Source organism: Lissotriton helveticus, chromosome 8 (genome assembly GCF_964261635.1).
Source record: "Lissotriton helveticus chromosome 8, aLisHel1.1, whole genome shotgun sequence".
Taxonomy (NCBI): Eukaryota; Metazoa; Chordata; class Amphibia; order Caudata; family Salamandridae; genus Lissotriton; species Lissotriton helveticus.
In genome coordinates this window covers 491,508,815-491,534,667 of record NC_136069.1, presented here as the reverse complement: position 1 = coordinate 491,534,667, position 25,853 = coordinate 491,508,815, and the positions used below count along the sequence as shown (strand labels likewise).

The following is a 25,853-nucleotide window of genomic DNA, read 5'->3' as shown; positions in this document are numbered from 1 at the left end:
TTCACGACATGAAGAATACAGTGATGACAAATCCTTTTCATGAAGCCTGAGCACAGATTATTCAGTGGCAAGTGGGACTGTACCCAGCTGCGCCCCCTTCACTTTGCCAGTTCATGTCCCATCCAGACACACCTAATTGCTCTGTTGTGTGGCTGCCTGAGAGGAATAAACAAAGCCCAACCTCAAATTGCACCCAGTCATGTGATACAGGAACATGCTGTAGGCTTCAAATAGGGTGGAAAATGCCAACTTTTTAAAGGTAAATACCTGTATTGGGTAATGGGCCCTTAACCAGTCATCACGTCTAGGCTACTCAAGGCTGAAACAAAGATGCACTACACGAATACTGATTCTGGAAGTATGAACTTTCACTTTTGTTCATGGTCACTATATTTTATATTATTTAGGATCACCTTTTGTTTCTTTCTCTTTTTGATTTACACTAATCTCAGCAAAATGATAATCTTTTTTTTTTTTAGATTTTCAAAAACCTTTATTGTATTGAATAGCATGGTACATCAATGCAATGTAAGCGAGCTTGTATATAGCATATAACACGGCATAATAGTGGCATCTTCCCATGCAAGCAGAATACATCAGAATATAAGAATCATGAAGTTTACATTAGAAACAGCACCAACTCCCTCCCACAGAAAAATACTCCTTATCGGAGTGCTGATTGGAAAAACATCCGAATTGGTTAAATATGGAATAGTCTGAAATACTCCGTCCAGTGAGGACAGCACAATCCATTTTTATATCACATAATGATAGCACAGTCCAGTGGGCTCAGACACTCAATAGCATTGTCTGAGGGGGATCACCAGTAGGCAACAGCAATAGGATTTGGTAACGTCAAAGGCCTCAGGTATACAATAATAAAGCAAATAGCACAGAGCCTTGGGATACAGTATTAAAACATTCAGTACAAAAATTCACAGCGCTCATTCTCTAGACATTTTCCCCTCCATCCGCCTCATCAGCCTCCTCCTCCCTCCGACGAAGCAGGTATGCTGTGAATGGCGCCCAGATGTCCTTTGGGCGCAATCGTAAGGGCAGGAGTTCTGCATAGTCGTGCAGTCCTTCCTGCCACATAGTCATGGAGCAAAGCCAGCACTTAAACTTGGGAGCTCTCCCCCGCCCCCATCTACAGGCGACTAAGCGTTTGGCAAGTAACAGACTGAGGGCTAGGAATTTCCTGTGAACAGTGACCACGGATTGTGTAAGTCCCAGAAGCGCCTGGCGAGGGCAAGGTGGCAACGCTGTCCCCAGCATGTCAGCAAGGCCTTTAAAGACCTGTCCCCAGTAATGGGCGACTCGGGGGCAAGACCAGGCCAGGTCAAAGAAGTCAGCGTCGGCTGCACCGCAGCGTTCTCAGGAAGCCGTTTCGCATAGGCGAAATCTATGCAGCCTGACCGTGGTATGGTACAGACAGTGTAGAAATTTGTAATGGATGAGCCTTAATCTATTGTTGCCGGTAACAGAGCTTGTGTGCATGCAGCAGTTATCCCATTGTTCATCAGTAAGTGGTTCAGTTAAATCATTATCCCATTCCTTTCTGGCCCTGAGATGTGTGGAGGTGGGAGCAGCCTGTACATGTTTGGATAGCATAGAGACAACATGCCGCGGGGCCTCTGATTGAGCTATGGTATGGAGAGGTGCAAAAATATCAGGTTCAGTAGGAAACGTAGAGGTTAAGGCACAAACATTTTGACGCAGTCTGGTGTATAGAAAGGTATCCATAACAGAAGGGGACGTATCTCCAAAAAAGTGTTCCGAAGTGCGGAAGGTCCCCTGTGTATATAAATCTCCCCAGGTCCGAAGTCCCAGCTTCTTGAGCAGGTTATGGCAGTGGACTTCGAAGGTAACCTGCAATCGTGGGTCATCAGTCAAAGGAAGGTGGGGTGAATAATAAAATGAGCAGTCCAGAGTGCGCGCTATGCGGGTCCAGGCCTGAACAGTGCAGTCTACAGTGGAGGGGTCACCTTCTCTCGATCGCACCGAGGTGTGAATGTATCCTGAAAGGACTATGTGGGCCATGTATCCATCTTCGACAGCCAAGTGTGCCATATGAGGAGGAGGATGAAACCAGTAGACGGCGAAATGCGCCTGGGCACAGGTGTAGTATTTTTCAAAGTTGGGCACTTCAAACCCTCCCTGGTGAAAGGGCAGCATGAGTGTGGTGAGGCTGAGTCTTGCTTGTTTCCCACCCCAAATCAGCCTGATGATCTGGGAGTTTAGGGAGCGAAAGAAAAACCTACCAGGGTTATATGGGATATTAACAAATAAATAAAGTAGTTTGGGTAAAATCACCATCTTGATAAGCGCGATACGACCTGCCATAGATAGGGGGAGATGTAGCCACTTGGAGATATTGTCAGTAATTTTATCTAGCGCCGTGCCATAATTGGCCCTCATCATCGCATCTTTGTCTCTGGAGATTCGAATGCCTAGATATTTTAATTTGTCCTGTTCCCACATGAGAGGGTAGTCGAGTTGGAACAGGGACGTCTTGTCTGTGAGTGGGAAAATGGCAGATTTGGACCAGTTAATTTGTACCCCCGCTATATCTCCAAATTTAGTTATTTCGCGGAGCACCGGATTCAGATTGTCTCGGGGTTTTTCTATGTAGAGTGTCATATCATCAGCATAGAGGAAATAAGTAATTGACAGGATGGATATATGAGGGAGCGGGGATTGTGTTTTTGTCAGAGCATGGCAGCGAGAGGCTCGATCGCTATCGCGAAGAGGATGGGAGATAAAGGGCATCCCTGATGGGTGCCCCTTTGGACAACAAACGGAGCGGACCTGGCGCCATTAAGTAACACCGTAGCCGTGGGCTGGTGATATAGCAGTTTCACCCAATCTATAAAACTAAAAGGCAGTCCCATGTATTGCAGTGTGCCGAATAGGTAATCTCATTCTAAAGAATCGAAAGCTTTTGTAGCGTCTAAAAACACTGCCACTGCGTCGCATTTAGGGTTAATGTCTTGCAGCACAGTGTGGAGAGTGCGAAGGTTGTGGGAGGTCGCACGATTGGGCACGAAGCCCGCCTGATCTGGCAGCACTAGTTTCTCCATAAGGAGGTTAAGGCGAGTGGCCAGCACTTTAGCAAGAATTTTGGTGTCGCAGTTGAGTAAGGAAAGCGGGCGGTAGGAGTCGCATTGGGTAGGATCCTTGCCTGGTTTGAGTAGGGAGGTAATAAGTGCTTCACGCATAGTACAGGGAAGACTGCCCTCTTCAAATGCTGCGTAATAAACCTGTTTCGGTATCGGGGCCAGAATATGGGCAAATAATTTATGAAAATCGATAGGAAGGCCATCAGACCCGGAAGCCTTGCCCGATTTCATACTCATAATAGCATCCGTTATCTCATCAAGTTCTAATTCCAGATGCAGGAATTTCTGTTGGGTTTTCCACAACCATGCTAGTGCAACCTCCTCAAAGTATGTAGACAGGTCAAGAGGTTCCGTTCTTTGAGAAGAATACAATGTTTGGTAGTGGTCCCGAAAGGTGTGAAGCTGATCAGAGAGGTTTCTATGTACATTCCCTTCGGAGTCATGTATCTCAACTACATAGTTGGCAAATCTAGGGGGTTTAATAGAGTTTGCCAATGCTTTCCCCGGCCTGTCTCCCTCACCATACACCCGGGCCATGTGAGGGCGACCCAAGAATTTACACTCCCTATCGGCGAGCAGTGTGTATTCAGATAAATTGTCACGGAGTTGGGCATTAAGTGAAAGGTCCGCTGGGTTGCTGCTGCGTGAATCTTCTAAATCTCGGAGTTCAGTTTCTAGTTTGTGCAGGTCTGAGCGAATGGACTTCAAAACTCCCCCTCCCTTGGTTATGCACCATCCCCTGACTGTAACTTTAAAAGCCTCCCAAACAGTGAGGATGCTGTCTACTGAGGAAATGTTATGTTCAAAGAACTCTTTCACATCTTGTTCCATCTCGGCCTTGAAGGCCGAATCTCGAAGATGCGCTGGGTTGAGCCGCCATGACAAATAAGGAGAGCAGTCTAGGGGGAGTCGTAGTTCCAGAAGGACTGAGGAATGGTCAGAAAATATACGTGACAAGTGGGCGGTTCGGGTGAGCCAGGGGGTGACTCCGGCCGAGACAAAGATGTAGTCTAGACGAGCCCAGGTAGAGTGTGGGGAAGAGAAGTGGGTGCCTTCCCTAACTGTGGGGTGGAAGTGTCTCCATGTGTCAAGTAGTTTGCCGTCCTCAATAATGCCCCCTAAAGTTCGCTGTGAGTTTGTGTAGTGTGAGGGTAGAGGCTGTGATCTGTCTGAACCTGGGTTAAGCGCAGTGTTGAAATCACCCTCCCAGATCACATGTGTAATTCCTAGCGTCTGGATTTTGCCCCATAAAGTAAGTAGTGCAGCCGGATCATCTACATTGGGGCCGTAAAAACTGGCAAGTAGGACGTCATGTGTGTGAATTCGCCCCCAAAGCAAACAATACCTACCCTCCCTATCGGTTTCCATCCCACCTAGAGTGAAGGCAACTCCGCGTTTGATAAGCACAGTCACCCCTCTGGAGTAGCTTGAATAAGATGAGAAAACGCGGCTAGTGGCCGCAAAGCGTGTGTTGGTGCGAGGGGCGAGGTGTGACTCCGTGTCTATCAAAGTAGCCTAGAATCTGCCTACACTTCCTGGGTTCATTTAGGCCTCTAACATTCCAGGAGACTATTTTAAGATTCAGCTGTGCATTAGCGACCCCCATTCCTCAGAACATAAGGTATGACCTGTAACCGTGAGTATGCCCACGTGGAGGCTGTAGCCAGCATATTCTCATGGGCCCTGATTTCAGACTTGAAGCATGAGAGAGACATATTCCAATCTTCAGCACATTGTAAATGAACAATACAAACCCCCCCAAAAGAGAAACCCCCCCACCACCCACACCAGCACCCCCAACTTGCCGGGTATATTAGTCCCACGCTTTCTCATTTTGAGAGTAGTCCCCATCTAACAGTCAATTTCGGTGTATCCAGGGGTTCGCCGTTCATGGGAGACACTAGGGGCTCGTACCATGCACTCTCTTCACCCTTGTTGCACCCGCCGGCTATCACGCCAACTAGGCGAGCAGCGTCGCGGGACGGGAAGAGTGACCGGGCATGTCCTGTCTTTTAGGAAAAGTATAGTAATTATACATCACCAGTTCGTAGTCTGTAAGTCGCTGCTTCAGCTTCATGTTCAGCGCGATAGAGTCCCGCTCAGCCCCGAGGTTCATTCCGGCTGGGACATTGGCGAGTGTGTTCGGGACCTGTCCCGCTCTTCAGTTACCAGGGAAGCCTCTCTGCGTTCTCTCTTAAGGTAGTCCTCTGCCTGCTGGGGAATTGTGAAGAACTGGTGGCGGCCACGATCTGTAATTTTTAGCTTTGCGGGGTACATCATGGCGTACGGAATTTCTTGCTGCTGGAGCTTTTTCTTGACGTTGACGAACTTGCGTCTGGCCTCGTGTACTGTTTGGGTAAAATCAGGGAAAAATTGCAAGGTAGTGTTTTCGTAATGGACCTGGCCCTTTTCTCGTGCTAGCCTGAGGACTGAGTCTCTATCCCGATAGTTGAGAAAGCGCATAATAATAGGCCGAGGAGCCGCACCCGGAGGCGGGCGTGCGTTCAATGATCTGTGCGCCCTTTCTATTGCCATGTGGGCCGAAAAGGAGTCCCTGCCGAATAGATCGACGATCAACTTCTCCATGAAGTTCTCTAGGCGGCCAGTGTTTGTCGATTCAGCCAGGCCTAAAACGCGAACGTTGTTTCGTCGTGAACGGGCCTCCAAGTCTTCATTTTAGTCTGCGATCATTTTCAGGAGTTTATCCATTTGTAGTACCCGTTCCCTATTCGCCACGGCGCCATCTTCAAGTTCCGATACTCTAGCTTCAGCATCAGTGATCCTGTGATCGTGGTGCTCGAGCTTGTTGCCCACCGTGTCCATCCTGGCATTCATGGCATCCATTTTGGCGTCGATTGATGTCAGGCTTTGCTTCATGCTTAAGAGGAGAGATTTCCAGTCTTCCTCTTGAGTGCCCTCGGCTGCTTGGTCGGAGCGTTCTTCTGTAGGGGCACTCTGTGCTCTGCGGGCTTCGAACGTGAGTTTCGCTTGTTTTGCGTCGTTGCGCCCCATGGTGATTCTTCTCTCCAGTGGTGAGAGGGGCGCACGTGGTAGCAACTGGGATGTACAGTTCCTTGAAATGTTAGGAGTGTGTGGCACAATTCACTGTATGGCGGGGTGCTGATCACTTTAGCATATCCCGAGTAGTGGTGATCCCCAGTGGAGCCTGGGAGGTGCAAAAGCGGCGCTGTCGTCCCCAGTCACTGCAGGTGGGTTATGCAGGGGCTCAAAAAAAGAGGGGGGGGGAGGCCCCAGGTGTGTCCAGCTGTGCGCCTGCAAGTGGCTATGTTTTATGTTCAGTCTTGCTGCCTGTGGGAGAGGGGGTGTCTCAGTCCGGTGTTGCTGGGTATCCGCTGTGTGCCGATGTTGTCTCGTGGCCCTACAGCTTCACCCTCACAAAATGGCGGTGCCCTGTTGCACTCCCCTAATCGCGGCTTCTAAAGCAGCAAGCGAGGATAGAGATTGCCGCGTCTCTCCTCTCTGCAGCCAGGGGCTTAATTACACAGCATAAAAGGGTAAAAGTGCTCTCAAGGGAATTTGTTTAGGCAGAATTTAGTAAATTGCAAACTTATTTGGTAGGATTAGTTAATGTATCCCATGTGAATTCAAATCATCAGTATTGAATCAGACAAACGATATATATATAACACATGAAACATAAAACATAAACACAAAGGTGTAATGAAAAAGCGTTTTATCAAAATCAATGGTCAAGAAAATAATATACAGGTAAGGTTCATTCAAAATGTTTAGGTTTTGAAGGTATACAGACAAATTAATTGAAACAAAGACTCAACAAAACCTAAATACACCTATCTAAAATCAATATGAAACAAAACAAGATAAAGATGAGGTGAAAGTCGACGTTTCGGTCTCTTAGAAGCTACTTGAGGAGACCATCTTCAGGACAGAAGTCATATATATACTGTATAAAAAGACCAGCGTAATCTGAAAATAAAAATATTTACAGTTACACATCATATTGACTATATACAAATTGATAACACCTTTGTGAACAAACAATTCAATACTAACTCACGACAGAACTATCACAAACATAAAAACATACATATTGCATAGACTGTATTATGCAAATACTATTTCAACCTGTTAGGGCACACCTTAACCTTGTAATTCTATCACATCCTTAGGGCAATTTCCGTTTGTCTAAGGGAATGTGTAGTCAATCATAGAATGACAATGCTTTCTATTTACTGAACAAATCTTCACCATTTTTCCAGATTTACACACAATTTGACATATGGACTCCACGCATCTACAGAAAGAGCATTATCACAGTTATTATCTTATTGGCATATTACATCCAGCATTGTGACCCACGACCTGTTAGCATATCTACAGGTGACAACATTACTAGGAGGCCAAAGAGTGAATCAATGTGTCAGTCTTGGAAAGGATGTTGATTTACCTCATTCAACTTAGGAATGCTTTCTCTTGGCAAAGTGGCGCCTAGCGCAGAGAGGACGGTCGAAGTAGTACCGCTCCTGAAGGAACAAGAGTAACGATGTTCACACCTTATTTTAATTATTAAAGTTTTGGTCCCACACCCAATCAGAGGCCTACTTCTAGTAAAATTACATTCACCAAAAGTTATCAGTACTCGCGATTTTTAAGGCTAAAACATACCTACTTATTCTGATAGAGTAGATTTGTGCAGTATGTCCGGTGAGTCTGGTTGAGTATATTAAAAAGCCTCCGCACGACGAGTGAATCACGGTAAGCAACAGGCATCTATAATGAAATTGTATACATGTGGACATTTTAAGGCATACAGCATTGCCTGACCAAAAAATTGAATGACAAAGGGTTTTTAACCATAACGTACCAAGTGCTACAAGGCATGGATCAATCCAGTTGTAATAAGCTATCTTCAGCAAGTACCAGCGGACTAGTGATCGTATTACCGCAGGAGGTTACACTGTAATCCCAGCAAAAAGTCACGGGCACAGAGATTCAGGACTGATTTTTAATCTGCAAACAGACAGACAAGCAGAATCATATGGCGGTCTATAGCACTCCGGACAACCCAACAGAACAACCCCACAGACATGTGGTCTCAAAGTCCTAACGCCCAGGTAGCTTACCTGGAGGGTTAGAGCACAGCGGTCTTAAGGAGTAATTTATTTTTCTATGAAGACACGAGATATCAACGGAGTCACAGCAAGAGTCACGGACCCGGTGGTTTCAGAAGTGATGTACACTCTGCAGGTATAGAAGTAAACCACATTGGTTAGGCGTCCGCAGTACACACAAGTTGGGAAATCACTAGCCCCAGCCTACTCACGTCCGGCCAGCTTACCTGAAGTATCTACGCCAAGGGTCATAGAACGAGGGTCGAGTGCAGCAAGTAAGCGCTCGCCTCCCTTCATTCTTTTTAAAGCCGATGCGGAAAGCAAAGACGGACTGTCGTAGGAACGCTTCATAACAATCAAGTTACGAAGCCAATATTTCAAGTTATATTCATTATCCACTGCACGGACGTGCACTCCTAATGCGTCCCTTCATATAGACATGCGCCGAATTTCGCAGGACACATAAACTTAGTTCGACTTGACTCAAATAAGTTTCGGACTAGTGCACTTGGTGACGCCATTTTGGATTGGGTTGATATGCGTTTCACCCTTATTGGCGTCATAGATAGGTTAGTATTGACTCGCCTTTTCAGACAGAGGTATATTTGTATGAGATAAATCAACTTACTCGACTTCACGCCATTGATTCAATCCACTAATTGAAAAACAGAGTCATGTTTAACACTTGCATATACACATTTCTTTAAGCGAAGAATAACGTTATTCAAATATTGCATATACATATCAGATGGTTAACAACACATCAAGTGTATCATCAGATAACATAGTCTCAAATTCATGGTAATGAGTGTGTCCTGCGAAATTCGGCGAAATTCGGCTGTGACTCCGTTGATATCTCGTGTCTTCATAGAAAAATAAATTACTCCTTAAGACCGCTGTGCTCTAACCCTCCAGGTAAGCTACCTGGGCGTTAGGACTTTGAGACCACATGTCTGTGGGGTTGTTCTGTTGGGTTGTCCGGAGTGCTATAGACCGCCATATGATTCTGCTTGTCTGTCTGTTTGCAGATTAAAAATCAGTCCTGAATCTCTGTGCCCGTGACTTTTTGCTGGGATTACAGTGTAACCTCCTGCGGTAATACGATCACTAGTCCGCTGGTACTTGCTGAAGATAGCTTATTACAACTGGATTGATCCATGCCTTGTAGCACTTGGTACGTTATGGTTAAAAACCCTTTGTCATTCAATTTTTTGGTCAGGCAATGCTGTATGCCTTAAAATGTCCACATGTATACAATTTCATTATAGATGCCTGTTGCTTACCGTGATTCACTCGTCGTGCGGAGGCTTTTTAATATACTCAACCAGACTCACCGGACATACTGCACAAATCTACTCTATCAGAATAAGTAGGTATGTTTTAGCCTTAAAAATCGCGAGTACTGATAACTTTTGGTGAATGTAATTTTACTAGAAGTAGGCCTCTGATTGGGTGTGGGACCAAAACTTTAATAATTAAAATAAGGTGTGAACATCGTTACTCTTGTTCCTTCAGGAGCGGTACTACTTCGACCGTCCTCTCTGCGCTAGGCGCCACTTTGCCAAGAGAAAGCGTTCCTAAGTTGAATGAGGTAAATCAACATCCTTTCCAAGACTGACACATTGATTCACTCTTTGGCCTCCTAGTAATGTTGTCACCTGTAGATATGCTAACAGGTCGTGGGTCACAATGCTGGATGTAATATGCCAATAAGATAATAACTGTGATAATGCTCTTTCTGTAGATGCGTGGAGTCCATATGTCAAATTGTGTGTAAAACTGGAAAAATGGTGAAGATTTGTTCAGTAAATAGAAAGCATTGTCATTCTATGATTGACTACACATTCCCTTAGACAAACGGAAATTGCCCTAAGGATGTGATAGAATTACAAGGTTAAGGTGTGCCCTAACAGGTTGAAATAGTATTTGCATAATACAGTCTATGCAATATGTATGTTTTTATGTTTGTGATAGTTCTGTCGTGAGTTAGTATTGAATTGTTTGTTCACAAAGGTGTTATCAATTTGTATATAGTCAATATGATGTGTAACTGTAAATATTTTTATTTTCAGATTACGCTGGTCTTTTTATACAGTATATATATGACTTCTGTCCTGAAGATGGTCTCCTCAAGTAGCTTCTAAGAGACCGAAACGTCGACTTTCACCTCATCTTTATCTTGTTTTGTTTCATATTGATTTTAGATAGGTGTATTTAGGTTTTGTTGAGTCTTTGTTTCAATTAATTTGTCTGTATACCTTCAAAACCTAAACATTTTGAATGAACCTTACCTGTATATTATTTTCTTGACCATTGATTTTGATAAAACGCTTTTTCATTACACCTTTGTGTTTATGTTTTATGTTTCATGTGTTATATATATATCGTTTGTCTGATTCAATACTGATGATTTGAATTCACATGGGATACATTAACTAATCCTACCAAATAAGTTTGCAATTTACTAAATTCTGCCTAAACAAATTCCCTTGAGAGCACTTTTACCCTTTTATCTAATTACCCAAGCCCTCAAGGGTTGATTGGGTTGCTCACTGTTTGTTTATAATTACACAGCAGGCAGTTCCGATCGGCCGGGGCACCTCGGCAGACACTCAGCAGGACCTCCGGAGCACTTCGGGGCGGCGCGACCAGAGGCGGCCTCCGATGCTCTTCGCGCGTCTCTCACCCCTGGGTCTGGCAAGCGGCGGGGCTGCGGGAAAGCGCGTCAAAGTGGTCAGCGGGCAAGTGTGAGCACAACGGGGGTTCCGCCGCCCGTCGCCGGCCGCCGCAATCAATTAAGGCACTCCGACGATATGTCTCTCCAGGGACCCAGCGACTTTCTCACCTCTGCAACCCGAGCAGGCACCTCCGGGGCTTCGCAGGCGGCTCCGCGCGGATCTTCTCTCGTCCCGAAATAGGGGAATTCAGCGTTTCCACCCGCACCGGCTACACCTCCGGAACCAGCAGTGTTAGGGCTTTTATATCGCAACTGCAGACATCATCTTAGTTCCCTTAGGATGGGACTGTAGGATCTCTTCCTGCCCAGTCTGGCAGAAGCCTCACTGGTGTGCGGCCATCTTGGTCGCGCGCCACCTAGCGCCCCCAGCAAAATGATAATTTATACATAACACATTGAAATACACAAAACATACAGTATAAACATTTCAACACTGTTCAGTACCATACAGTACAGTACATTATCGCACTCCCCACACATGACGAAATACAATTGTAAAGAAAAATCATTACAAACCAACATATAAAACAAAAGAAACAGTTCCGAATTCTAATGCCCAATAGGAAATGTTTTTTTTTCTTCTACTACTAGTACCAAATAAATTTGTCCTGAATGGGCTTAGTCAGTCCCACAGTGTTGAGCTGATTAGGAACAAGGGGTGGCCTTATAGCTATTCAATACCATCTACCAACATTCCAACACTCATTAATATTGATGTTGCGAGAAAAAAAATCAATTTTCATTTGTAGGGGTGCATTCAAATCATATGTGTAGAACGCATCCACATATAATCTTTTGTGGTAGTAACCTAAGTGTTAGGATCTTGTAATGTAATAACATGGATGTGATGTGTTTAGGCCAAAATGTAGAATACATGAAGAATCAAATGTAACCAGCAGAAATATTAACAGAATTGCTCGTTTTGTGAAACTGACAGTCATTTATTATTAAATGTGCTCATTAATCATGTTGTGTTATATGTGGGTAGGGATATTAATTGTATGTAGCGATACAAAAAGGGATGATGGACGGAGCGTTTGAGCAAATCAAACACTCACCCCCAGTCAACTGATCTGGATTTAATCCATCACAGTCCTGTGGAAAAATATCTATGGCACCTGTGATATTAGAGTACTGCTGTTAGGGGAGGAGCCCCACTTCTTTCTTCTCTGCCTCTGAAGGGAGAGCTTCTAAGAACAAGCTCTGCCTCAGTATTTTCATGCTACATGACCCATTGAAGTGGAGAGGGTTGTAAGGAAGACTCCACATGCTGACACATTAAACTAGCTTACCCCAAACGAATGCTTACATAGCGATACCAAGCTAGTGTTAGTGTAGGGATAACCCTCGATGCAGGGGAACTTTGACTTGTGTTACTTGAGCTTTTGTATCATGATTCTTGAATTAATTGTCTTGTGCATGCTGTACCGTCTCAATTTTATTCACACATTTGGCTTTATGTTTATTTCTACACCCTCATTTTGAGATGTCTGTATGTCCAGTTATTTTTGGCTTTGTAATACATTAACTGACCTCATCTGGTAGTCTGTGGTTACTATGGATCTGGAGGATTGAAATTGAATTGATTAACATTGTTTATGATTTCTCTCCCCTCTATGCTCTCATGCTGAGAAAAAGTACCATTGTCTTAAGGTTCTAGAGCAGATCTAGAACGTATGGGTTCAGCTCCTTCAATGTCTTGCATTTTTGGCTGAGGATACGTCAACACATTTTGAACCCTTCACACTTAAAGGTTTTCATCAGGACTCAGAACTGGTGTGAACTGAAAAGAATAATACAAACATAATCAAAAATGTGTCTAGTGGGAAGATTGACTGAAACCTAAAGGATTTGATCAAACCCCTTCATTGTTTATCTCAAGTTTATTCGAACCATAAACCATAAGTACCTATTGAATGTGTCCCTTGATGAACCATTTCAACCTTCAATGACCAAACACCACATAATAATTCACTGTGTCCATTCATGCTCAAATAAGTTTAACGCTTGGTCTCTATCTAGACCACTACTTATTATAAAAAACTTTTGTTTTTCTTTGAACTTAAGTGAATTTCCATTAGTTGGTTCCATTCAATGAAAAATGACTCTGTTCTCTCAAACAAGGAGGCTTCCATAATCTGAAATGCATTAATACCCCAATCTCACTATTCTCCATTGTAGCAACTCATTGTCAACTACCTTAACAACAAAGCAGCATCACAATGGCTTGTTATTGACTCAATGTGTCTGTGCATGCATAGCTCTTATATCAAGCAAAATCATATCTCCTTTTAGGAACGCACAAGAACAAATAAATCAACCACTGCTTACACATTTAAAGAAGGGACATAATGCTCCGGTTTGAAATTAAAGTGAATGTCGCCAATCCTATAGCTAACTCATAGGTGCGGGAGTAATGTCAACAAATCTGTACATTCGTCCATTTGTGTCTTATCAACCAATCAGTGCCAAGTCATCTAACCAAATGTGTACAGTGTCTCGAGGTATGCATGTGGTTAATCATGCATTTGTGTGTCTGAAGAGGAATGCCACCAACGAATTGCCATCTATTGGCATGTATCAGCAGGAATGCAGGGAGCTTGCGGATGCAGCTTCTGGTACTTACTAAATTGTAGGATCGTACTCTCCTCTCTACCATCGATGGGCAGTTTGGGATGCTGACCGAAATCAGAGTGTTGCGTTGGACCACAAGGCGCTCTCGTTTCCCTGCATGTGCATGATTCCCTTGAAGATTTCTCTCGTATCTCTTGGTAGTTTTAGCAAAGTGTGAGCTGTCACAGAGTAGAACAGCCTTGCCTGGAGCAGAACGTGTGGGATGTGCATTTGAAAGCATGAGAGAGAGAGAGAGAGAGGTGTGGAATGTACTTCTTGGTCTCAAAGTGCAGTGGTATGAGCAGTGGTGCCCAAATGTGCATTGTGTTGTACATTGAGAGATGAAGTATGTGATGCTATAGGCAGTGGTGCACAAATGTGCAAAGTCTTGAACATTGGGAAGTATTATGAAGTTCTTACTATTGGCTTTGACATGACCTCATATCATCTTGAATCCTGACTTTGTCTTGCTAGAGTTTTTTGCCAGCACAGGCAAGCCCCAGATTACTCAAGTTGTTTAGGTTATTCAAGTTCAAGTTGGCTTTGTTATTATTGACTGTACTGCCAGAGACTTTCGTAAACTTCGTTAAGAGAGAACTCTTTTGCTTTCAGAATGCTTGCATGGAAAGTGGCCAATTCCAGTAAGTTTCCTTAGCACAGTGGGTAGGCCTCTAGGAACCTTCTAAAGTGTTTTATGATTATAAAGCAGGGGCTTGTTGACTTAGAAACCAGGATTTGAGCCTGAACGGTGGACACAACGTCAGTGCAGGCATCTGGTTGCAGAGACTCCTGACCCAAACTGTGAATCCCCCAGTCTGGAGTGGGCAAGGTGAAGATTGCACCAGGTGAAGTGTTTGCTTTTTTATTGTTGCCATTGTGATGTGTGGCTGTTTGCATGCATATTCAGTTTCCGGTGGCTATATCAGTCATTGTGAAGCGTGACTGTCAGTGTGCACCTTAAGTTTCAATTGGCTATAATCATCTGAGGTGTTTTCTTTGAGTATTGATTTTGTGATGTGTGAGAGTGTGCACATCCAAGGTAATCATCTGATTTATTTAGTGTATATATCTTTCTGATTATTGCAGGACGTCCAGAATTATCTGCTGCTTGAGTTTCATTCATATTATTATCCATGCATTTAACAGTTCAATTTGCCAAGTGACGTTATATATGTGTTATATTGCTTGCATATATATCTATATATATATATATATATATATATATATATATATATATATATATATATATACATTTGAATGATGTTCATATGATATTTGCGAAAGCCTTTCTATTAGAGAGCATTGCATAAATAAAACCCCAAGCCTTATTCTGACAACAGTCTTTGATGTGCTTCATTTCATAAAGGGAAATCCCTTTCCAGGGGGTGTTGTGTTATGTGTAATGCATCATCGTGTTTGAGCCACCATGTGGGAGAGTGGCCTTCTGTATTATCTGGAAGTGCGAAGCAAAACACTAACCTAGGACATTTTTAAAGCATCATACTGCCTGCGAGGTGGGTAAAAATTTCATAAGATCATGACAGATAAAGAATCCACCACTCCCTCTGGATTGCACACATGTTTGGGGAAACGTAGTCAAGTGACTAAATTGTTGAATGAATCCATGTGATCAGTGGTTGAATCACAAATCAATTTCAACTGGTGCTATTACATATCATTGGCAGTTAAGTAAACAAGTGCTTTTAGCAAACATCTATTACTATTGTATTAAGAAAGCTGGTTTGTAGAAGTGGTATTTTGTGGTACAAAATATTACTGAAAATTCCTTGTGTTACGTTCTATTTTAGTTGGGACGGAAGTATTTGGGTTGGTTTTACAATAATTGCGGTGCTTTGACTTTGTTGTTGCATTGTAGGGCTGTATCATGTTGAGTCTGCCCACTGTATTTTGGTGTTTCAGGAATCTAAAGTTCAAATATGTAACTCGGAATTTCTCCGAGTTATTGTATAAGCTTCATAAAGAACATGGTGGAAACAGTGAGTAGAGATTACCTCACTTGATTTCTGACTTTTTCTTTCTAAAGTAAAAGCGCTAAGTAGGAGAAATTCCAACTTATATGTTCGAACTTTAGACAACTCAAATACTAAAAAACAGGTGCTTGCCTCTTTACTGCTCATCACCAAACTTTCCCTTCTATTACTGTGATGTCTGACACAGCTCCTCTATACTCACTTGAATACATTATTAAAATCTGTGCAGGACCCTCTTTATTTTCTGACCAAGAAGAAAACAATGCTACAAGTAGTACCAACCTTTCTGCCGAATTAGAAAAACAAAGGAAGAAATATGTCAGATTAGAGTTGATGACTTTAATGCTTACTCAATATCTCAAATCCAATACTATCCCAGGAGTTTTCACTAACAATCCGAAATATATATCAGGCTTTAGTAGTATAGGAACTACCTGTTCAAAGCATTGGCTGGTTCTGGGCATAGAAACTGCAGGCGAGGAACTCAAGAAACTTGAGGAGATCATCAAAGATTTGGAGAAACAAATAGCTGATGATAAAGAAATTACTGACGCAAAGGCCTTGCTTGAGAAAATTGAGAAAACAGTCTCTGAATTCCATCGCATAGAGCAAAACAAAAAAACAAATAAAGTTAAAAAAGACATTAAACTCTTCACTCTTGAACGCGCATACCCATATTTGCATAAGGATTTTTATACAAATCGTAATTTTCAGCATCACCAACAAACCCCTAGACCCTGGGGACGTTTCAATAATAGAAACACTGTTGTCGGTTTCACTGACTCCTCAGCTGACTCATCTGATAGCTCGGATCCAGGTGAGGGAGGCAGTGGACCAGCACGTAATCAGACTCCTTTTTTATCCAGGGGCAATCCAGAACCCCAAAAGAGAGGAAAAGTCAAACAACAAAAACGATGGCACAACCCCCCAGGGGAACGCCAGACCAGACAGAAGTTTTATCAGTGGTAACAGATAATACCAATCTGAACACTATCCCCATTTTCAATATCTCTAACCATACTCTATCCACCCATGAACTATCCATCCTCAGCAAAGGATTATCCTTTGTCCCAACTACCTACCCCAACTTTCTGAATCTTCAATCTGAATTACTTGGCTTTTTCAGAAAATTAAGACTACGCTCATATTTTGAACTTAGTCCATCGGAACCTAAGAGTGTTACGAACCCATTCCGACCACCATCTACCTTCTCCCCTACTTCCAACATGATCTCAAAAGAAATCATAACTTTTGAAAAGGTCATTCTTAAGGAAATCTCCAATATAGAGAAGTCCCATCTCTTTATACCTTACAATATTTCCCTGGATGAAAAGTCAGCGATTAATTCCCTCAGGAATAATAACAACTTGATTATCAAGTCAGCAGATAAAGGGGGTGGGATAGTTCTCCAGGACATTGGTAACTATAAAAATGAGCTTTTCAGGCAGATATCTAACACTGACCATTACACTAGATTGCCTTGCAATCCCACTAAAGACATTCAAAAGCTTATCAATGCCATTACCATGGAAGGCTTGGAGAATGGTATTATAAGCAAACATGAATATAATTTTCTCAACATTGCTAACCCGAGAACCCCTGTTCTTTACACACTCCCCAAAATTCATAAAAGGATTGATAACCCCCCAGGGAGACCAATACTGTCTGGGTGTGGCTCAGTTCTAGAACCTCTGGGCCACTATGTAAATTTCTTTTTGAAGGATTTTGTGCCTACGACTGCTTGCTATATTAGAGACAGCATGCACATGATCAAGTTGATCGAGAACCACCCTTTGATCCTATGCATGAGACTCTATGTACATTAGACGTAGAGTCTTTATATACAAATATTCCCCAGAAAGACTCACTACTTGTAATGAAAAACATTCTAGACACTAGGATACGTCCCCATAGGGTACCCACCCTATTCATCATACAACTTCTAGAGATTTGTCTTACCCAGAATTTCTTCCTGTATGACTCAGAATTTTACCAGCAGGTACGGGGCTGCTCCATGGGAACCATTTTTGCACCTACCCTGGCGATTTTATACATGGATTGGCTGGAAACCCACATCATTCTGTCTAGCAGTAACCCATTCCACCAGGGTATATACATCTGGAAGCGTTATATAGACGACATCTTTTTAATTTGGGGCGGCTCCATTGAGGACTTTACAGGACTGACACATTGGCTGAATAACAACTGTAATGGCCTTACATTCACTTTGACCTACAACAAAGATAGTATCCCCTTCCTAGACCTGAACATTCAACATCAAGAAGGGACTCTATACACATCCTTATTTTGTAAGCCCACAGAAAGGAATACCCTGCTTAGCTACAATAGCTGTCACCCGAGAGCACTAAGGGATAGCCTTCCCTACTCACAGTTCCTTAGGCTCAGAAGGAATTGCTATAAAAAAAGAGGACTATTTCATAGAGGCAAATACCTTATCAGAGAAGCTTAGGTTTAGAGGCTACCCTAAACGCTTAGTAAAGAACTCTATGAAGAGAGCCTGGTACTGTCCCCGCGACACTCTGCTAGAACCCAAACAAAAAGAAACTAATGGAAAAACAGTATGTGTAACTACTTTCTCTGCCATATCTCACCGTGTAACACAATGTATAAGGAAGAACTGGCACATTCTGAATTCAGGCCCCCTAAACTGGGAGACTCCACTCTTTGCTTTTAAGAAGAGCAAAAGTCTTAAAGACCAATTGGTGAGGGCAGCACTACCACCTGCACCCGGGAGAAATGTTACACTACATGACCATTGGTCATTACCACCTCTGCGAGGCCATTCCAAATGTGGCTCATGTGTAGTCTGTGACTTTGCAATAGAGGGTAAAGAATTTGTCTACAAAAGTGTGAAGAATGATTTACGTACTTTTACTAACTGTAATAGTTGTAATCTTATTTATGCGATCCTTTGCCCTTGTAATTGCCTATATGTTGGACAGACAAAGCAAAAAATTAAACTACGAATATCCCAGCACCGTAGCCGCATTAGGTGCAAAACCCCAAACGCTCCTTTGGTTGAACATTTTTTGAGTAAAGGACATACTGAAAATGAGATTCGCTGGACTGTCATCACACAGATCATCATACCACCAAGAGGGGGCGACCTAAATCGCATGCTCAACAGAGAGGAACTAAAGTGGATACTGAAGACGGATAGCTTGAATTCCGGCTTGAACCTGCAAGAGGAGTGGACATCTTTAATTTAATCTGACTTTCGTACCTTTCAGACTCTGTACAAAACGATTATTCAACTGAGGATTTGGTTAACTAATCAACGGTTTTAAAAAGATTGTAGTATGAAATGTCACTCTGTATGATAATCACTTTAGGCATCACCCCAAGATGGCCTCCTTACCATACATCCCTTGTTTGTTTTTATGCCCACAATCTCACGCGCACTGTCCAATCACAATGCACCCACCCCTTCTTCACTTCCTGATCCGAGCACACGAGCACGCCAGGGAACATTTCCATGACCGTATGTATCGGTAAGTAAGCAAGCAAGGCGAAGGATTAATTCCTGACTATAGCCTGCTTTCCTTTGTCTAAAACGCTTGTTCGTTTCATTTAGGCTTGCCCTGGCGTCGTCCGGTTACGATTGTGTAACTAGGCAACCGCCGCCTTAAGTGGGTAAGATTACATGCATGGCGTGCCCCGTTTAATTGTTACTCGGACTGTTTTTAGCACTTTCGTTTTAATATGCAGATTGTTTCTCTATACAGGGCTGTCGGTCCGGGCTATACTGAGCATCGACTTGTGCCTTGACCAAACACGCGCTGCCTCGGTAAGCAGAGCGGCTCCTCCACTGCTCTTAGAGACCTGTCTCACGTAAATCGGCGAGCGCTAAGTAGACACCAACAACAGAAATAGTTCACTAGCACTTCGTTTGTTTGCCTGCGCAATCACCATGGTCCTATAGACACTATTTAGCAATCTTTGACGCATGCCCTTAAAACGAAAAACACAGGTCACCGCCTCTACACCCTTGGTAAAAGTAGGATCCCACCACCTGACCAATGAGCATGTGCACGTTGCACAAAAGAGTCACTTTAATTCTTCCTAATACGTATTTTGTTTACGAAGTATACTTTCTTCTTATCTTTTCCTTATAGGCAAAATTGAGGTCTAGTGAAAAAGGCAAAATTAATTGTTTGTCCTGATGATGGTTCCTATGACTCCTTAGTGGAACCGAAACGCCGTCGACTTGCTCATGCACCCTATACAAATATCTGATTGTTTGACTTTCTGTAACGGTGCTGCTTGATATTTTCTGTACAATGCATATGTAAACAGAAAACGCTTGTTTTGCCTTTGAACCTTTCCTGTTCTCTCCAACTGTAATCACCCCGCGAGTGTTAGGCACAGGCTTGTGCACCACATAGGGGCTTTGTGGAAGGTATTCTTGTTTTATCTTGAGAATTCTGTTTATTCAGTAAACCCGAATGACCTCTGTCCGGCTGGGCATGTCCTTCTGAAATATAGAATTGATTTCGTCTATATTTATTGGTTGTTTATTAATCCATGCATGGGACCGTTGTTGTTTCATAAAATTGTTCCCCGAGGTCCCTGGCTGACTGAATTGGGGCCCCTTGTTGTTAAAAAAGTGCCTCTGTGTAGTGGCATCATTAACAGCTCCTGGTATTTTTTGTTGGGTTGTTATGTTCTGTTCTGTTATTGAACTATGTTTCCTTGTACTCTGTAATCACTGTAGGCTGTTGAAGAGCTGGGGCAGAGCAGGTTGTGTGATGGAACAACGCATGCCTCAACAACGCATTACTGAACCACGCGGTCTCAACCACGACCGCGTTTTTACCACACATGCCTTTACAACGCATGCCTTTAATACGTAATTGTATGGTAAAGACATGATTGGTAAAGGAACATGTGTGGTAAAGACCACACCCCTGCCCCTCTGCCCTGAGCCCTAAAATTCGGCCCTCCTGTGGTGTAGTCTAACCTCCCCAGCCCTATAAACTACCTGACCCCCTAGCCTGAGCCTTAAAAACCGACGACCTACCCCTAAAAAATGACTTCAACTCCACCATCCCTGCCCTGAGCCCACAAAACTGCCCTGTAGCCCTGAAAACTGCCCCTTTCCCACCCACCCTGATCCCTAAAAACTGCCCCCTAGGCCTGAAAACTGCCCCTTTCCTGCCCCCCTCTCTGAGCCCTAAAACTAGCCCCCACACCCCCTAAAACCTCCCCCGCATCCCCGCTGCCCCAGCCCAACTGCCCCTAGGCCTGAAAACTGCCCCTTTCCTTTCCCCTGCATTAAGTCCTAAAGCCCAGCCCCCTAAAACTACTCTGATCCCAGCCCCGCTCCCTGAGCACTAAAACCATCCCCCACCCCCTAAAACCTGCAAGTCTTAACTACGCATATACCTTTACAACAAAATCTGCATTGTTGAGGCCTTTATGGCAAAGACAGCAATATTCCCACCTAATACAGTGGTAAATGGCTGTTTGTCACTAGAAATTTAATGGAATATGCTGCTTTTGGCGGCACAACAGTAAAATGCAACCAGTCATAAAATAACTCACCACAAAGCATAATAACAGCACAACAAAAAATAGGACACAAAAAACCAAAACAGTAAGAATAAAACAGAAGACAGCACATCAACCATAGTGCAAGCTATAACACAACACAACAATGTAACACATACTACAACAGCACAAAAAAAATCACCAGCACAACAAAATACAGCACATCAAAGATGCACAATAATTCTTGCTACACATTACCACCCCAAGAAGCATTTCATAATATATTTTTAAATGGTGTTTGCAACAAACATTGCCCTACTTATACATGTAATAGTGCCAAGCACAAATGTTTTGTGATTTGGCCTCTGTGCTTTAACAATCTGATTTCTTCACTTGACTGCACTTTGTGATTTGGGCACTTTGTGTTATCGTCCATATTGTACCTTGCTTCCCAAGCTTGCCAAATCTAGGAACAGACCTGCAATATCTTGATGGCTGTGTAAAGTAGTTGGTCAAAAACAGAATAATTGTAAGTTACACAACTCTTTAAAATAATTTTGAAGTGCACACCGAACCGAGCTTTTGAATGGTGTTCCATGATGCATACCCATAGTCCCCGAGGGGCAGACTTACAAGCCCCTTGAGCCACAGGTTTTTCACTTTTTGTGTTGTACCGATGGGGCATGTTACTGCTCCATATTTACAAGGATTCGAAAAATCACCCTGTGTGACTTTTCCTGTCCTTGTAATATGGCCCCTTTACAAGCCGCACTTTGTGTGAAAGAATCATTCCATGGGTGTTGCTGTGGGTGTTCCCAAGCAGCACCCATGGAACCAGACACATTTCCAGATTTACGAGGAACCGTAAATCTGGAAATGTGTATGAATGCTAAGCCTCCCAGGGGAGTCGTAGGGAGGTGCAACGAGGAGAAATGTACACATTTCTCCTTGTTTTCTTTTCCTCTTTCAATATGTGCTGCATTCTGCAGCATACATAGAAAGAGGAATTCACCTCTAATTATTGTGTATGTCCAGGAAGGGTTTCCTTCCTGAACATAAACAATCATTGAAACAATGACGTCTTTCAACTTCTATGTGTGCTAATGCAGCACACATAGAAGTTGAAAAAATGGCATTTCAGATTGTTTTTGGGCGGGAAGGGAACCCTTCCTGAACAAAAACAATCTCCCCACGACGCAGGCATCCTTGCACCATGGTGCAAGGGTGCCTGCGCCGGTGCATGGCAGCAGTGTGTGCACTAGCGCAGGGGGAAGCACAGAGACGCGACATATTGTTGAAAATATGTTGCATCCCTGTACTTGGAAAGTGCCCCCTAGCGTTCAAGTAAAACATCTTCAGACATAAAGTTCAGGCTTCGAGTCTGAGTTTAACTTTTAAACATCAACAATTATGGGGCAGATTTACAAGAAAGTGCCGCAGCGCTGCACCGCGAGCCCTTTAGCTGCGCCACACTGCAGCACTTTCAGAGCACAGGAATTTGACATATTTACAATGATATGTCGCATTCCTGTGTTCTCCCCTGCGCTGGTGCACAAACAGCTGCCATGTGCCGGCACATGGTGCAAGGATGCCTGCGTCATGTGGAGATTGTTTTCGTGCAGCAAGGGGCACCTTCCTGCACAAAAACAATCACTGCAGGCATTTTCCTATTTCAATACAGCACGCATTGAAAGAAGAAAAAATCAAGGAGAAATGAAAACATTTCTCCTCATTGCGTCTCGCTACGCCACCCTCAGGGTGCCGTAGCATACTAACGCATTTCCAGGTTTACGATTACTCGTAAATCTGATGTGTCTGGTTCCCTGGATGTTGCATGGGAAAACCCACAGCAACACCCACAGCAACACCCACGGAACGCCCCATTCATGCAAAGTGCTGCGTGTAAAGGGGCCGTACAAAGACAGGAAAAGTCACGCAGGGTGGCTTTTTCGGTCAATGTAAAAATGGGGCAGAAAAAATGCGCTGCCAGTGCATCACAAAAAGTGACGTACTGGCAGCTCAAGGTGCTTGTACGTCTGCCCCTTTGTTTTTAAGACCTAGCCTTCGACATATTGAAATATTGCTTAGTGTGTGCATGTCTACACAGTGGGGACAAGACTTCAGGAGATATTGAAACATTTGTTTAATGGGTTAAAGCTATAGTTCTGCCAGCAGGACACGTGCAGAGACGAAATATTACAGATTACAATGGTTTTTTTTTCTCCAACACCTCTCCAGGAATCTGAGTAACGTTTCCCTAACAAGGTAATAATGACTTGACAACTGCTCTATTTTATGCCCCTAACATTATCGGTTTCTATTACAACCTATAAATGTTCTTAAATTGCAGGTTTTACGTGATTGAATAGTGTGACTATTAAAACATATGGCAATAATGCAATTTAATGCTGGAAAGGTTTGATTGTACGGGGAAATAGATTGGTCTATCTGTGACGAGCAAATCAAAGTTTTGAGTCCATCTCAGCTATTAATCCTTCCAAGGTCAAACAAAATGAGTTGCAATTTAAGCCTTATAAGCGATGGTTTACGGGTGTCACACACACACGAGTCAAAAGAAAGGCAGATAATTGTAGAAAGGGGGATGAAGAGGAATCATGTGGGAAAGAGAAAGTAGCCTCACCTCCTGGGCCAACGAGGCTCCAGGCATCTTCAGAGCAGCGTGCAAGAACAGGATGAGCACAGCTGAGCCGGACCACGCCATCACCTCCCTCAGGTTCACTGCTCGTGAACTAGACGGACTCTCCGCGTGGTCTTTTAAATGGTGCCACGACATCATTGTTCCTTGTGAGTTCCCCGTTGTTTCCCGTTTGTCGGCAAACTGTAAGTCACCTGAAAGGCGAGAAGCCGGATGTTTGCCTCCAAGCAGTCTGACAGTTACAGTCCTTCCCGGTCTTCCCGTTATGCAACGTGCAGGAGAGTGAAAGGGGGAGGGCAGAGTCACGTACAAAATCAGCCATGTGTATAGGCCCAGTGTATACCAACACGAGGTTCTGTTTTATTTGGCCATCTGCTGATTTATCAAACTCGGAATCGGGTGAAAGTAAAGTTTAGCGTGGTGCTATCAAAGGCAAACAAACTTTCAATTGAGCCGGTTTAAAATGTTCTTTGGAAGAGAGACACAACTTAATTTAGGTCATTAAGCCTCTATCCTCCTATGATTTGTATTGTAGTATTTTAATATCTCTTCATACGGCTGGTGGGGCCTGACGGGCTGTTCTGGGCTCCCATTTAAAAGGCTACCCAAACTATTGTGTGTGGATGGAGTGTTTTGTTTATAATGTCATTCATGTTAGAAGCATTAGCTGTCGTGATCAGCTGTTGTGTGGTGCTCCACGCCTGCTTTTGAATACCTGGTGCTGTGCATAGGTGTGTAAGTGATGCTTTTAGGGAAAGCCCGCCGCCAAGAGGTGAACCTTTTTCTGGCTGCGTGTTATCATACCGCAAAGTTTTAAAATAATGACAGAGACGACACGAGGGCTTCGCATATTATTGCAGCTTCCTTAATTCAATGACGATGGTGACGTTGTGCATATAGTGAGCACCAAAAATCAAATGATGCGATTTGCAATAAAGGAAGAAATATATTACAATATTTAGGGGCAAATTCGACCTGGAGTAATCGTTTATATGTTTGCCTAAGGATTGAGATCCAAAAAGATTTTACCGATAGACATCCATATGATCAGGAGTCTGAGATGATTTGAGTTTTCTACTGAGGAGGCTGCGCAATCTCTATGAGGCTACAGTTGTTTATAAGGAGATTGACTGGGATACTGTTTACCCTGATTGTGGGGGATTTATACTTTCAACCTTTGTGAATGGAGAAATATACTCTCACCTGATCCGTGAGGAGACTGGATCAGTCCATTTTGGACGCAAGCCTGAGAGGTTATTACCTCTAAAGGATTACATATAAGTGAAAAGGCAATATTCTTCAGATTACATTTCAAGCCCTGATGAAGATCCCTCTAGGGAACGAAACGCATTGGCGCTGATGTCCAAATTTTTAGAAATGTTCTACAATAAAAGAAACTGCTGGACTGATTTGATTACTCACACTTCATTCCTGGTGCACCTTTTTTCGTCAACAGAATCTGTCCCGCTGGACACCAGTTGAGCTTAACTGCGGCAGGCTCAAGAAGTGGATGCATAGGACACTTATTGTTTGTATATAGGGATTGAGGTGCTGAACCTCTGGTCAGCCACTGTTGGAAGTTTTTTTGTTGATGCTTTTAAGGATGTAAGGTAGATCCAGCCAACCTGGTTATTACATACCTTCCTTGACTGGTATCCTTGGGTGACAGACCAATGTCAGCTTCTGGAGCACACGTGCTTGGGAGCAGGCAGGTTGTTACAACTATTTGGAAACCAGGCAGTTTTGAACATCGTTCTTGATAGGGGAGAATTCCAGAGTTTGGACAACAAGGGATGACCAATTCATGGAAGCCTATCTCAGCCTAAAAATTGTTAGCCATGGGACCAACTTGGATCTGAGGGTCCGTCCTGGGTGGTAGATGCAAGATTTGTGCTAAAAGAAGAGCGGTGCAGTACCATGACACAGTTGAAATATCCACTTGCAGATATATTGTGACCATAAGATTGACTATCAAAATACAATCATCATATATGAAGCTTTGTTATAATTAACTCTACTCTGACAAGATTATGAAGTCTATAATATGGTCACAAAGCATCAGATTTTCTTTATTTTAGCTGTAATATTTGGGTACAACACGATTCATTAGTATAGTCTGGACAAGAGAGAATC

At 43.3% G+C, this 25,853-nt stretch overlaps 1 protein-coding gene across 1 annotated transcript in view; it reads right to left on the bottom strand.

Annotated features, from left to right (window-relative positions):
• The window catches only part of LOC144772817 (olfactomedin-4-like), a 220,060-nt gene extending 196,262 nt beyond the window's left edge, over window positions 1-23,798 (bottom strand). The window contains exon 1 of the mRNA XM_078657405.1: window positions 23,706-23,798. Coding sequence (XP_078513531.1) covers window positions 23,706-23,786 — 81 coding nt within the window. The 5' untranslated portion in view covers window positions 23,787-23,798. The remainder of the gene's footprint in view (window positions 1-23,705) is intronic.
• Between the last annotated feature and the right edge of the window lie 2,055 nt (window positions 23,799-25,853).